General features: G+C 39.5%; 1 protein-coding gene across 4 annotated transcripts in view; it reads right to left on the reverse strand.

The window, feature by feature from the left end:
- The window catches only part of LOC103154006 (helicase ARIP4-like), a 59,215-nt gene that overhangs the window by 27,877 nt on the left and 17,561 nt on the right, over positions 1-13,777 (reverse strand). The window contains exon 1 of one of the 4 annotated variants that reach the window (XM_016662372.1): positions 8,555-8,766. The exons of 2 other annotated variants lie outside the window; for them this stretch is intronic. In XM_016662372.1, coding sequence (XP_016517858.1) covers positions 8,555-8,558 — 4 coding nt within the window. In that variant the 5' untranslated portion in view covers positions 8,559-8,766. Of the gene's footprint in view, positions 1-6,459; positions 6,723-8,554; positions 8,767-13,777 lie in introns of those variants that run through there. One more of the 4 variants, XM_007575135.2, reaches the window with a different exon arrangement.

Here is a 13,777-nt window from a genome sequence, read left to right on the forward strand (position 1 = left end):
TTCACTGGCAAATCCTGTGTGTCTGTCGCCTACACTTTCCTGCCTCTGCAATCTCTTTTTTTTCATTTGGCAACATCAAATGTCATTAAATAACGAGGAAGTGGGGGAAAAAAAAAGAGGAGTTGAAATGGGCATTCTGTCTGTGTCGCGCCCCGATGCCCTCCGGCTGTCGTCCACGTAAGCAGATTACGGATGACGGCAGATATTTCCTACTACAACTGTGGAGAATCCTTCACGTCACACACACTGAGAACAAACTAGTTATTCAATGCCGATGGAGGATTCTGGGAAACATGCAGGAATGAGAGGGATGGAGACGTCAATGAAATGAATAAAGTACTGAAATAGTTTGTCTAATTCTGTAATCAAAGTAAGGGTTGAGACATTAAAGAGACTCTGACTCTAAGCTTGATATACTTAAGAAGATAAACACATACAGTACATTATGTGCCCTTCTGCTACCACTGTGTCATGATTGTTATTTAACCTGCTTTGGAAAACATGGGTGGGAATTGTGAAACGTCAGGATTATGAAATGCAGCAGAGGGAGGGCAGCTTGTTGGATAATTAAAGAGTAAGAGGCAAAATGTAATAATACATCAAAAAGAGAAAACTGCACATCTGATACCTTTATGGACCACTTTAAGGCCTTATCATTTAACCATTTTGTAAGGTTACATTAAAATAAGTAAATAAATAAATAAATAACGTCCATCTCCAAAAACCTTTTGAAAAGGTGCACAAAGTCGTTTTGAGATGACCAAGACATGGGAAGAAATTAAAATGATTTAATTCTCTACTTATTTTTACAGTGACTTTTAGGGGTTGTTCACTGAATTCAGCTGATTTTAATACAGCACAACATTCACACTGGAAGATTTATATTTATTAAGAACAATATACATAAGAGGAAATCTAGGTTTAAGCAGACGTTTGCGATGACCCGTCGCTATCGGATTCAGCTTTCAAAAATCTCATTCACATCCTTTTTTCTCTTCTGACGACTGATTCAACGAAGGCCCAAAATCTGACCCAGCTTCAACCTCTGCATGATGTTCTTCTGTTCAGACAGGGGCTGAAATGAACAGTCCCAACACCACATCTGCTTCATTTGAAGCTGAAAGTATATCAGAGGTCTATCTGTAGCACACCAAGTTCTGTATAATATCTTTTTGCAAGAATGCAATCTCAAGTAGGCATGAGATTATCAGTAAAAAATAACTGAATTCATGGTATTTACACAAAAAAGTTTCCATTATCTATACATTTTTACATAGACTTGGAGGACGCTGAATTTGATGAAGCCAGTGAGAAGCTAGCTTCATCCTCCTCATCCCCTTGCAGTGTGTGCTTATAGGGTAATACTCATCAGGGTCAAAGGGATTTGGACTTGTAAACCAGAATTGATCAAGTGACCCAACTCAGGTGGGTTTACTCGCAGGATTTTACACGTCGCAGACAACATGTGTGTGGGCAAATTAAAAAGTTTGCTCTGGCTAAACGCAGAACTAGTGTCACAGTGGGGCTTCTTTTATGGCACCCACTTGTGTCGGCTAAATGCAACCCGTATAGCCAAAAGCAGCTGGGAACCCCATCTAGGTCTCAGCTTGATCTCAAAAAAGTATTAGGAAAATCAGTTCTAATTGCACAACACAGCAAGGATCCATACGAGTTCACTTTTCACTCTGAATTTCCATGCATCTAACATACTGGCCCCATGTGTACATTTTACTGGGATCTTGTGGAGCATCATAAAGGGAAAAAGAGAAGAAACTAACTGTTAAGAGCAACTAAAATCTACAAGAAAGAAGCTCGTGTTTCAGAGACAAAACTAAATGTAGCAAATTCAAATAAACTTAAAAATCCATGAAGCAACCCAGCAGGTTGATAAAAATCTTCATATTACCTTGAAGTGAAATAAGATATTTTTAATGTGGCAACGTGCGACTTTAGATTTGAAAAAAATATATATCCTCAATCTGCCAGTGAGTTCATAATTCTCATTAACTAATGTTGAGTGTACAAGTGATGGTTAAATAATATCCTGTTAAAAACAAATGATGGCAAGAAGTCTAAAAGAAAACGCAATAAAAAAAAAAGGTAATATTTGCTGTCAAGTTTTTTACTTTGTTAAGCCACCTCAGCTTTTGCCCAAACTTGAAAAAGGTTTGCTTCCTCCAAACAGATGCAGCAACAACTCATCTCATTTCCTCGACAAAGTGCGCCGTGGTGGAAAGAAATCCCAGATAACAGGAAGTTTTATCTGATTTGACACCAACCAGCAGCACGTGGATGAAGGAGTGCAGATATTAAAAACTGATTGAGTTAAATCAGGTCAGTAGGTTGGCATATGATGAAAGGTATGCAGTGTACAAAACTTCCAGGCTGTGGTGTCCTGACTACGCCTCCGTGCACTACAGCCCGATTTATTAAAACCCCAATTACTGTCGCTGTCACACCGGCTGGCATAAGGCCTCAATCTCACTAAGAAGAGAGCTGCTTCCTAAAAAGACAGGCCACCACTGCTGAGGCCGGTCGGGCAAGAGCGGACGCTTATATAACTGCTGCCTCTGGCTGTTACACAACCAGCGTGTTCACACAAACCTCACGTCCTGAGCGCATACACACGCTCACAAAGATGCACCACGTCACAAACATCCAGGACGCACTTACAAAACGAACGGCGTCATGTTTCAAGAACAAACGCGCAAACGCAGTTACGAGTGTTTTCTCTGCACACCCTGTCGATTTTGGGGATTTTTACGCCTCAATCCGGCTGTTTGGAAAGCTGTTCTCATACTTTAGCAACCGCTCTGAAGCCTCACAAAGGCTTAAGAGTAACAGTGAAGTCCAACACGACGTATGGATGACGGGAGAGCAAATGCAAATCAACAGATAAACTGATCAAGAGTAAATTGAGTTGATGGGGAAAGAGACGGAGGATGTTTATCTTCGAACGTCCCAATGACTCTCTCAGACATAAAAATTACTGATTTAATGGGTGTTTCTTCGTGTATGTATGACAAAAGTCAAATAGTTTAAAAGCCAATTCTACCAAATGCTTCAGAAATGTGTGAAAACATCTAAATTTGAATAAAATGAAAATCTGTCTTTAAAAAATCTAATTATTTTGCCATTTAGCTAAAAGAAATAATCTTAGTAATCTTGGAACAAGAAACGTTTATCCTAATTTAATGTGACAGTGAGAATAAAAGGTCACCTGTCTTTTTGTACAGTGTATGTAAATATCTGGTTTCAACTGAAATAAACGACTCTGCACATTTTAAAATTTAAAATGCAGATTCAGCAGAAGATTCAACTAGCTATTACATGAAAAGTCAAAATTTTTCAAAGCAAATAAGACACATGTACACCCAAACTGACACCCAAATGCACACAGACATGCATAGACAGACACACACACACACGCGCACACACACCTCTTACATAAGAGACTGCCCTGAATTAGTTATTAGGGCTGCTTTATTAGAGTGAGACAGGTGAGTTATGAAACGCTCTGGAAACATGAGTCAAAGAAACCATGAAGGACCATAAGAGAAAGTCATGGCAAAGAATAAAGAGAGATAAAAAGGAGGTAATGCAATAAGCAACAGCAGCAGAGGGGTGAGGTGAGGTAGAACAGGATAGTTTGTAGGCCAGTGTGTCAAAGCTGCCAAGAAGGAGGAGGAGGAGAGCTATCGGACGAGGAGGATAGAGGCGGAGAGGACGCATGCTGGAAGCTGGAGCTGGCTGTCGGCGTGCTGGACAAACTATAGCCTGTTGCGTAATGTTCTCTGGCAGACGGCGTCTACCTTCAGCCCCTGTAAAATACTTCTGCGAAATCCCACCTACTAAGAAACAGATCTCTTAAACATTTTGTGGAAAACTTGTGTCAGAACACAAGACGGCTATTTTAGATCAAAGAATTCCACATCTGTCTGAGTTTATTATATACTAAGACGAAGATTTTCTCTACGCGTACCAACTCAAATTACGGTACAGAAAAACCGACAGAATTACCAACAGAAGCTCTTTCTAAGATGCTTTCCCCCCCTAATTTTCCTGAGTGGTGGTCAGCATCTAGAACCTTCTGGACATGTTCAGGAAGACAAACAGTCCAGTCAGATTCAGTTTGCTGAATAACAGCAAAGGATGACTCAGCACATTAGGGCTCCCATAACCGATGACTCAGCAGGATGACTCAGATTATTAATTTTTATAACAAGCAATGGTTGAGATATTAAACTAACTAAAACTACTTACAAAGACTGGAGCTGGAGCATTGTCAGGGGAAAAACTCCACCCAAAGCACAGGAGTTAAGACACAAGGTGGAAAAAACGTATAATACTACAAAAGGTCACTGTGACAAAAACACCCTTCACTTATAAAGACAGTATTAAAAAGTCTTGTGTGTAACTTTGGACTCTTAGTTTGTCAGAACAGAACAAGCAATCTGTAGTTTGTCAACCCTTTCTCCTGTTTGTGTACCACAGAGGTCTACTTTTCTATTTCCTTCACTAAGCAGCTCCTCACTAACAGACAGACTGTACTCACACAGGGGTAGGACACACACACACACACACACACACACTCAGCACAATGGATTAGGAGAACTGAGTGTTCTTTAGTCCTTATCGCTGCTCGTCATGACTCATTTTAGTAATAATGACTCATCAAATGCTCCAGCTCGCCCGAAGACTCCCAAATGAAATCTCAACAAGTAAGGACACATGTGGACATTTGTAATTTCTCCATAGATGGTCAATGTGCATCCTCTTTTCAAGTTATGGCAATGTCTTAAAGAACATCCTGAATAAAATTTATTCAAACAAAGAGGAATCTGTTAACGTTTCAGAAATCTAGCCAAGGGAAAAACGTATACTTTTACTTTCAGCCAAGTGTCTAATATACTGCTCACAAAAGTACTTACAGAAACTTAGCCTTTCTTTCTGAGATGTGTGTTGCAGGTATGTGTTACGTTACATAAAAAAAAGGGATGAAAAGCATTTTATTTTCTCCTCCATGGCCTTTAGGCTGTGAGAAAACAACAGAGAGCAAGACTTTCAACAGGAATCTTGAGCAGAATACAGAAATAATGCTCCGTTTTATCCTTTTGAGCTTTTCAGCCTCTTTCACTGAGCAGACTGGATTTTGAAACGTTGACAGCCTTTTGGAAATGTGAGTTAAGGTAATGATCTACACAGACCCTGTAATGCTATCTAACCTAACTGTGCAAATCCATAACAAACAGCAAATCCAGTTTTACAGCATCTGTTCTCTGAATACAATGTTTACTCTACAATTAGGGCAGGAAGGCTAGAAAAAATATTTTATTATAGAGAAATTAGTCAGCTACATTACAAATGATGCTGCTCAAAACATTTCTGATCAATGTAAATCTAAATTTGTTAAGTTGCTAGTAAAAACAAGACATGGTTTATGTTGAAGTTGATATTAAAAGTTCAGGCATTTCTGAAATGCATTGCAAAACAAGAAAACAAATTTATGATTTACCTCGAGGTAACTGTAGTGATGTCCATTTTTTTTTTCAAAAGAAGGCAAAATAAAGTTCAACTTGTTAAACTAATCAAACAACATTTTCAGAACTTTCAGTATTCAACATTTATTCAGCTGAACAGCACCCTCGCATGCTGAGCCGTCCTTCCTTTATGCCCGTCACGTTTACCCCCATAACCCAGTGCTCTGCTGAACCATGTTTTCCTGCTTCCACATGCTCACACTTCGAGCATGGCTCAAGCCCGCACGGCTCCACCAATCAGACACAAGCCGGGGTTTAGGTAATGATACGAGCAGCCAATGGGAAGGCGGGACCTGGACGACAACAGAAGGAACAGGCTGCGTACGTGAGATGAAGAGACCGGCAAAAAAAAAACCCCACAAAAAGTGAAGAAAGGAGACAAAACAAGGAATAACATCCGAGAGGGACGGGCGGGTCTAAAGACAAGTTGAAGTTAAAGAGGTTTGGCAGACACATGAGAAGACGGACGATGCTTGCTTTGGTCGGTACGATCTGCTGTTACACAACAACGTTAAGTAACTTAACAGTCCAGCAGTGAAGGAGCTTCTGTTTTCTTCAAAACTCATAGAAACACCCCTGTTTTGAGTCCTTTTCACTTTTGAAGGTCTTCCTATGAATTCATTGCCCCGTGCTGCCTTCAGTCCATGCTGTTATTCTGCAAACAAGATGTCGCATAGAAGTAGCGCTGCACCACACCAGTACCGATCATTATCTTTCAAATAAGCCACTGGCTGTGAATCATCTCCGAATCCTTTTTCTTGCGCTTCTCATAGTCTAACCTCAAATCCTGTTTCTGGTGTTTTGTGCAAGATCTTTTCACTTATCTTGCATCCAAAACTTTCTACAGATTTCCCTCCGGGTTTATGCACTCATTGCAGCACCAGTTCTCCTAAAACGTGAAGCAAGTAATGTCACCTACCTGAAAAAGACTCGGATTCGTCCAGAAGCAGCATGATTACTGCGGAAAGATAAGAGCTCGACTTCTCTGCCTTTCTGTCACACTGGAATCACCCTCTGTTTTGTGAACTGGAAATTAAAGGAGGAGGTTTGTCACCCTCCTCTCAGCCTAAATTTAATATGCAGCTGGTTTGTAAATCGGCAGCTTTGGTGAGTGACTGACTGCTCTAGCTGACCGCTCCGTGTGTTCCTCTCCACTCAATAACAACACCAATGCAAGGCAGAGGAAGGTAGGAGGGATGGCAGATGAAAGCTTACATAACCCTGCATGCTGGAGCTGGGGCCCCATTCAAGGGGTATGTCTATGGGAGGATCTGAGTGTCACTTTCTACCTTCCCCCTATCCCAAATGAAAGAAAAAATAAAATACACGCCCCCATGAGCATACGTAGGATAGCAGAGCATGTGCGGAAGCAGTCACTTACAGTCATCCTGTTACTGTACATGTTATTAAGGTTTCTTAAAGACATAAAACACAAAACTTTAATATTTTGCATATGAAAACATGCTGGTAACAATTATATTTACTGTTCAGCAGTGTTTGAACATCCAGGTAGTTTCTTTCTTTGAAGTAAGCGATAAAGTGGTTGCGCACACAAACTTATGAGAGTCAACTTCTTTGTCAGCTTTGTTGTGTAATATGAATGAGAAGAAATATGGTCACAAAAATCTGGGTCCAGGTTTCTGGAAATACCAACAAACAAATACCTTGCAAAACTCATGATACGGTATGTGCAGCTCGTACGCACGCTGGAAAATGTAAGGTAATAAGACACTGACACAGGGTTAGTCAAGCTAACATCACACATTTGCATAGGAAAATCCCCCAAAAAACTGTAGAAACAAAAATACGGGAAATAGGTGGAAAACTTTTAATTTAAGACACTCGAAACACTCATTAACATTATTACTTATTAACATACTGTCCAGTGGTGTATATTTTCTTCAGTAACAATTCTGCCTATTAAAAGTACAACTGAGGGATGATACATGAATTTTCTTTAAAGGATAAGGGAATTGGAAAGTTTAAAAAAATCACCCTGATGAAGAAAATATGTGGATTCTCCTTAAACAGTATATGTGACGATGACGTCAAAGAGGCACAAAAATCAAGCTAATAAGCTAGCATTAATAAGATTTATGTTAGACTAGCAACAAGTTTCACACAGGATTCTGTAGCATTTAATGTCAATGTAAGTAGGTGCACATGAAAGCTTGTTTTTCAGATAGTAAATTTTATCTTAAATAATTTATGTTTTAGACATAAATAGCACAACAAATAATAAAACAGACCATGACATGTGTTGAAGATAACAAACTGTAATTTGCATATTTTAATTGAGTTTTATTTTCTTTATACAAAAGTCGGTATTAGCTTTAATGACTAAATAAACTGAAACCTGATCAGTAAAATAAATCCCTCTTAATTCATGGTTCAATGAGGGCATGACTCGCAAAATGAATTAACTTTTTTTTTTGTAAAGAATAATATCAAGTCAGTACTGCCAAGTAACAGCCTGACCTTAATTTCTAGGAACTACTGAGAGACTAGAAGCCACTTTATTCAATTTATAGGCTTATACAATCAGATTTGTAACAATAACACACAGAGGGAAGTGAATGCTGTTATAAACCTTTCAGAAAATGTGCAATCTGTGATTAAATGCTTCATCACAGCTATTTGTAATCCAAAACCTATGCTTTACACAGGTTATGATAAAAACAATGACAATTTGCATCCAGTCAAATGAGTTTTTTAGACTTTTTTGTAAACTAGGATTTTATTTGGATAACAAGGACAACTTCTGTTTCTATTTCATAATATGCCTTATGAAACGAGAGAGCTGTGCTCTGCCTGAATTGCACTGCACCACATGTAGGTCAGTATGATAGATCTCCCCCTGCCTTGTGTCTGATAAAAATATACATGGCAGAAATATGAACTTAAAGATGTCAGGGGGGAGGGGTAAAAAGCTGACCGCTGTGTGGAAACAACTGTCAGCCAACTAGAAGAGCTGCCATGCACTCAGTCACTCAAAAGAAACTCCAGCTACTCACCCATGTCATGTGGCTGAAACTTTTTTGTTGTGGTCTCCTACTGTGCTGAGAGAAACATGTTCCACTTTAAAAACTAACTCCAGTCGGTGTGTGCTCCATCTTTTAACAGCTAACACATTCCCTCACTGGGCAAGTGTGTCAGAGTTTGTGAGCGTCCAAACCTCTAGCCTCGTTTCGCAGTTTAACCGGCTCTCCGGCGAGGACGCAGTGTCAATGGGACAATTACAAAACAATGAGTCGCTGGAAAGGGCCTCAGCCGGACGAGTGTAGCAGCTCCCCCCACGCCTCCGGTGGCGCTGCCTTTCCGGTCCGCCTCCTCTTCTTCCCCTCCCCCCCCCATTTTTTAACCAACTGACACAGAAGCCGACGTGACGCCAGCAAGCCACGCCCACCCCAGAGAGCCTGCCTTAGGTAACAGAGGTAACGGGTTCAATCAGGACGAGATGGACAGATGAAGAGGAGGATGGAGGGTGAGAGGATTGACAAAGACGCAAGAGGAGGAGCAGATGAATGCAAAACAATAACCATGAAGGTCTCCTGAAGCCGATTTAACTTCAAACCTTTAAGAGGCCAATCATTAGGCCTGTCGCGATAAACGATAAATCAATTAATCGCACGATAAATTAAACCTATCGACCTCATTTTAATTATCGGCTTTATCATCTCTTCCTTTCTTTTTTCTTTCTGTTGATGACAGTGAATGAAAAAAGGCTCAACTCCGGTGCTCTTCCTTAGTGTAATGTCCAGCTCACACTACAAGAGTTGTTGGCGGACTGTCGGCCCATTTTCAAAACCTGAGAGACCACCATTAGCCGACAGAAATCCTAGGTATAACGGTTCGATCGGGCTCAATTGTGCCTTGTGGTGTCCAGCCACATGGGCACAAAATAATGGCTGCAAGTCCAGTTAACTAATTTTAAAACCAGGCATTAATCAATGCTTTACTAGAATCTACCTGTGATGCATGTGGCTAGATTCAGCGTAAAGTCCTGACTGAATGAAAATCATTATAACCTATAATGATTTTGATAGGGGCAAAAAAATGGTGTAGTATGAACTACTGCATTAGGTAGTCGGATGTGCTGATCTTCTCTATTTAAAGCTCGTGATTACTGAAGGCCAATATAGTATACAGACTTCATAATCTGCACTCTTTTGGTTGAATGCAGCATTTATTTCCACTTTGGCTTTATGTTGTTTAGCTTTTATTCAAGTACGTTTTTTGTTAATGGAGACTGAGAATCCATTTTATTTTTGCTTTTGGTTGTTTTGTTTATTTAGTTTATCAGTTCCAGTGTTATGTGTTCTTTTGAAAATAAAGTGTATCTACCTATGGCAGGAAATCACATGCATTATTAGTCATTTCCATTAAATCAGTGTCAAAAGGTCTTGAAACAATATTATCGTTTATCGCAATAATTTTTTAGATAATTGCTCGGCAAAATTTGTTATTGTGACAGGCCTACCAATCACATATGAAATGTTTTACAGATGTACGAAGGGTTCGGAAGGAAAGACTTTAAAGTGAAGGAGGAGAAAACATCTGCAGTCAAGAAACAAACATTTAATGGCCACTTCCTTAAGTATAATACCAATTTGGAACACATATTTCTGTGGCAGAGGTGTTGGAAACATTCGTCAGAGATGTGGGTCTTTACCAGTGGTCTCAAGCTCTAGTCCTCAAGTGACCTTTAGATGTCTTTCTGCTTCAGCACACCTGGCTCCAATATTAACTCATCAGTACAGCTCTGTAGAGCCTGACTGCACCCTAGTGAGGCAGTTTCACCACTTATTTCAAGCAGGTAGGGCAAGAGACACAACTCTGGCCTTAAAGAAAGGCAGTTTGAGACTGCTGGTATATACTGAAATAAGACAGCATGTCACAGGTCCTGCAGGTTTGTTGGGTGAATATCTACAGTGCAAATCTTTAATTCCCAATTCATTAAATCCAAAATGTGCTCTGTTGGATTGAGATCTGGTGACTCTGGAGGCCATTACCATACAGGGAACTTGTTGTTGTTTTATAAAAATCAGTTAGAGAAGATTTATTTGAGGTTGAAGTTGAAGTCGTCAGAAGATGAGTGCAATGTGGTCATGAAGGTCAGCAACAACACTAATACAGACACTGGAGTTTAGAACTATTCTGACTAGGCAAACACAAAACAACAAGTACATAGCAAGAAGGAATCAGTAAAGAGTAACACAGAGAAAAGACACAAAGGAAGATTGAGCAACAGGAGCAGACCACTTTTGTGGTCAGCCCAGCTATTGGAAAATTAGCTTTTGGCTTCAGAAGACAGTATAACACATCATAAACTGTAATAAACACATCATAAACACCACATTTACTGCAAACTTATGTACCACATAAATGTCAAAACCCTATTCATAAAAAAGCCTTGATCAACGTGAGAAAAAGTGGACGGCTTTAAAAAAAACAAACAAAAAAAACACTACTATTTTACTTTGTTGTACGAAGAGACTGTCTTTCAAGATGGCATGAGCGACTCCAGAACATTTTTACAGGGAAAGTCTTATGGGACCAACTACAGGAAAGTATCTCAGAAGATTCTCTGACACTGGCACTTTTTGAAGCCAGGCCTCAGAGTGATCCACCCGGGGGAGATGTGAAGTACTTCACTGGTGTGAAGGCACAAATGGACAGAATGCAAGGCTGCAAGGTTTGTTATTATCTGCAGTGGTAGATAACAACAAAAACAATTGCAGACAACTTCATACTGGATGTGCTACTTAACTTCCTCTGATAAGGAATATGTGTGTGTTTTACATGAGATCTTGGTTCACTGGATTCAGGTAACTTTTTTTCTAAATGAGGTGGAAGTTGGTGAGGTGCAGACTAAAGGTCCAACATACCCTGCAAAAGATCCACGTGGACTAAATGCAGACATATATATGACACTGAGTTGATAAGGCTGAGAATCACCCAGACTGCTACTGTGCAACACTAACAGGTGGCCTGGTGGAAAAGAAACGAGGCTTTGCACCCAACTAGCTCATAAAAATTGCCAGTATCACTTCTGATTGTCGGAAATGAAGGAAGATATCGGTATGCTAGACTATGAAGTCTCAACCAGCCAGTCTGTGAGGTGTTTGCACAGCTCACTAAATACGCACAGTATTCATGAGTATCAGGGAGTCCTAAGGGCCAAAAGCATATGCACATTTTAACATAGTGCTAATCTCACAGCACTATGTAGTGGCCTGGCATGACAACTACAGCAGATTCAAGATGTCCTGGTGATTTCATCTAAACATGGAACTTTTCCCTGGTCAGCATCTGAAATTACCAACAGTTTCCAGACAGCAGTCTCATGTAAACGTAGCTTATGAGTGAATAAGTAACGGACGTAGCATCACAATGTATTTATCCCATTTTCAACTTCCAAGAATCACATCTGCAAATTAAATGTTTGTTATGCGGAACATCCCAACTGCTCATGCTTCACCGAGGAACTACATTTATAAATTTATGTGCCGTGTGAATGTGTCAAACAATAGTAAGACATAGAGCGACACAATACATACCTCGAGCTTTTTTAAATATTGCAATAACTGTCTGCTTTGTGATGGACGCGTTTGTCCTTTTCACTTGATGATTTATTTTTTGCCTTATTATTATTTTTTTAATGCTGTGGACTCTTTTATTTCTGGAAATAAAGACCTATTTATTCTTAAAATATATTATGCATAAAATAATTACCCTGCAGGGTGAGCAGCAAACTTACAGGGTGGGTCATTGAACCCTTTGGCTCTTGGTTTTTCCTGCACATGCAGAGATTAACCCCTAAAACCCCTACCTGTTACGTAATCACTCCATTAGGACACCGATGTCCTCGTGACAGTTAAGGAGTTTTAACAGGAGGATTAATGACAAAATGCAAGGCAGGAAAAGGTGGAAGAAATCACGTTTAAAGGAATAAAACAGAGGAACACAAACAATCTTAGAATGAGAGAGACTTGATATGTGTATACCCCCAAGACCCTTGGATTATCATTCACATGTGTACAGGGAGGATGGGATGTAAAAGGATCACATGACTTCACTCTTCAACCCACATCACTGTGAGTGGGGGAGGGTCAGCAGAGAGAAATGGTGAGGAGGGGGGAAGAGGAGAGCTGACAGCAGCAGCAAAGACCGCAAAGTCTGCCTGGTAACATAAAAATTCACGCATACAAGCTCAGTCACCTTTGCCACACTACCACAGTTTTGCTATTTCACCACGCCTCCTGTGAGGAGGGAGGGCTCACATTTCTCTGTTTACATAACCGAAAGTGACCAATAGAGTGAGACAACAGAGAGCTGTAGGGAGATGGCATTTCAGCTGCAGAGCACAAAGAAGTTGGTTCAGTCAAAGTCAGAGAATTACATCACAAAAGATTCAATTAAATCTAATATTATTTCAATATTAACAAACAATTGTTAATATTGAAGCAGAATGGAGGAAAAACAAATTCTGTGTATTTTTTTTTTCAAAAAATGCATAAAAAACACTTGAGGAAATTTTCCATGCAGTAAAATCAAAAATATGGTAAATAAATAAATTGATCAGATTTAAGAAATACATCCAAAATCCTTATTTAAATACATCCAAAATCCTTATTTATTGCACTAATTTGTTACTTGTGCCCTGATGGAAAAAAAAAAAAATACACAGAAGTTTTATGGTTCTCCTTCACTTGATTCATTTGTTAGTGCAAGCTAAGAACCTAAAAGACTTTGAAGTGAGACTTTTTGTTCTAGTATAAATGACTTTAGACTGCAAACATGCAAAATCAGATTACATTAGTGCAACTTGTTTTACGCCAAGGACAAAACTGATTATTGAAAAAAATAAGCGTCAGCATCCTCGTATAAATTTCACATAGTGGGACTTTTTGATACGACTCACTTGTGCAAGGAGGCAAAAACTGGAAGCTCCATTCAAAAGTTTATTCAATACAATCTGGATGAAATGTGATCATCTCTAACGTTAGATCTATAAAACGTGAACATTGCACACAACATTGTTCAAAATTAGCACAAATTTGGTTATAAATGTGAAGGTTTCTTTGACATTTTTGAAAAAGACCAAATGTAAACAGGTTTTAATTTTGGAAAAGAGTAACATAGTGATCTGATCCCTCAGTTACCAACATTTTGTTGTTACCAGCTGACAAATGCATTAAAATCCTGCTTCTTGTGCAAAGACTCTTCTTGCTGTG

This window comes from Poecilia formosa, unplaced genomic scaffold, assembly GCF_000485575.1.
Source record: "Poecilia formosa unplaced genomic scaffold, Poecilia_formosa-5.1.2 Scaffold370, whole genome shotgun sequence".
NCBI classification, from domain to species: Eukaryota; Metazoa; Chordata; class Actinopteri; order Cyprinodontiformes; family Poeciliidae; genus Poecilia; species Poecilia formosa.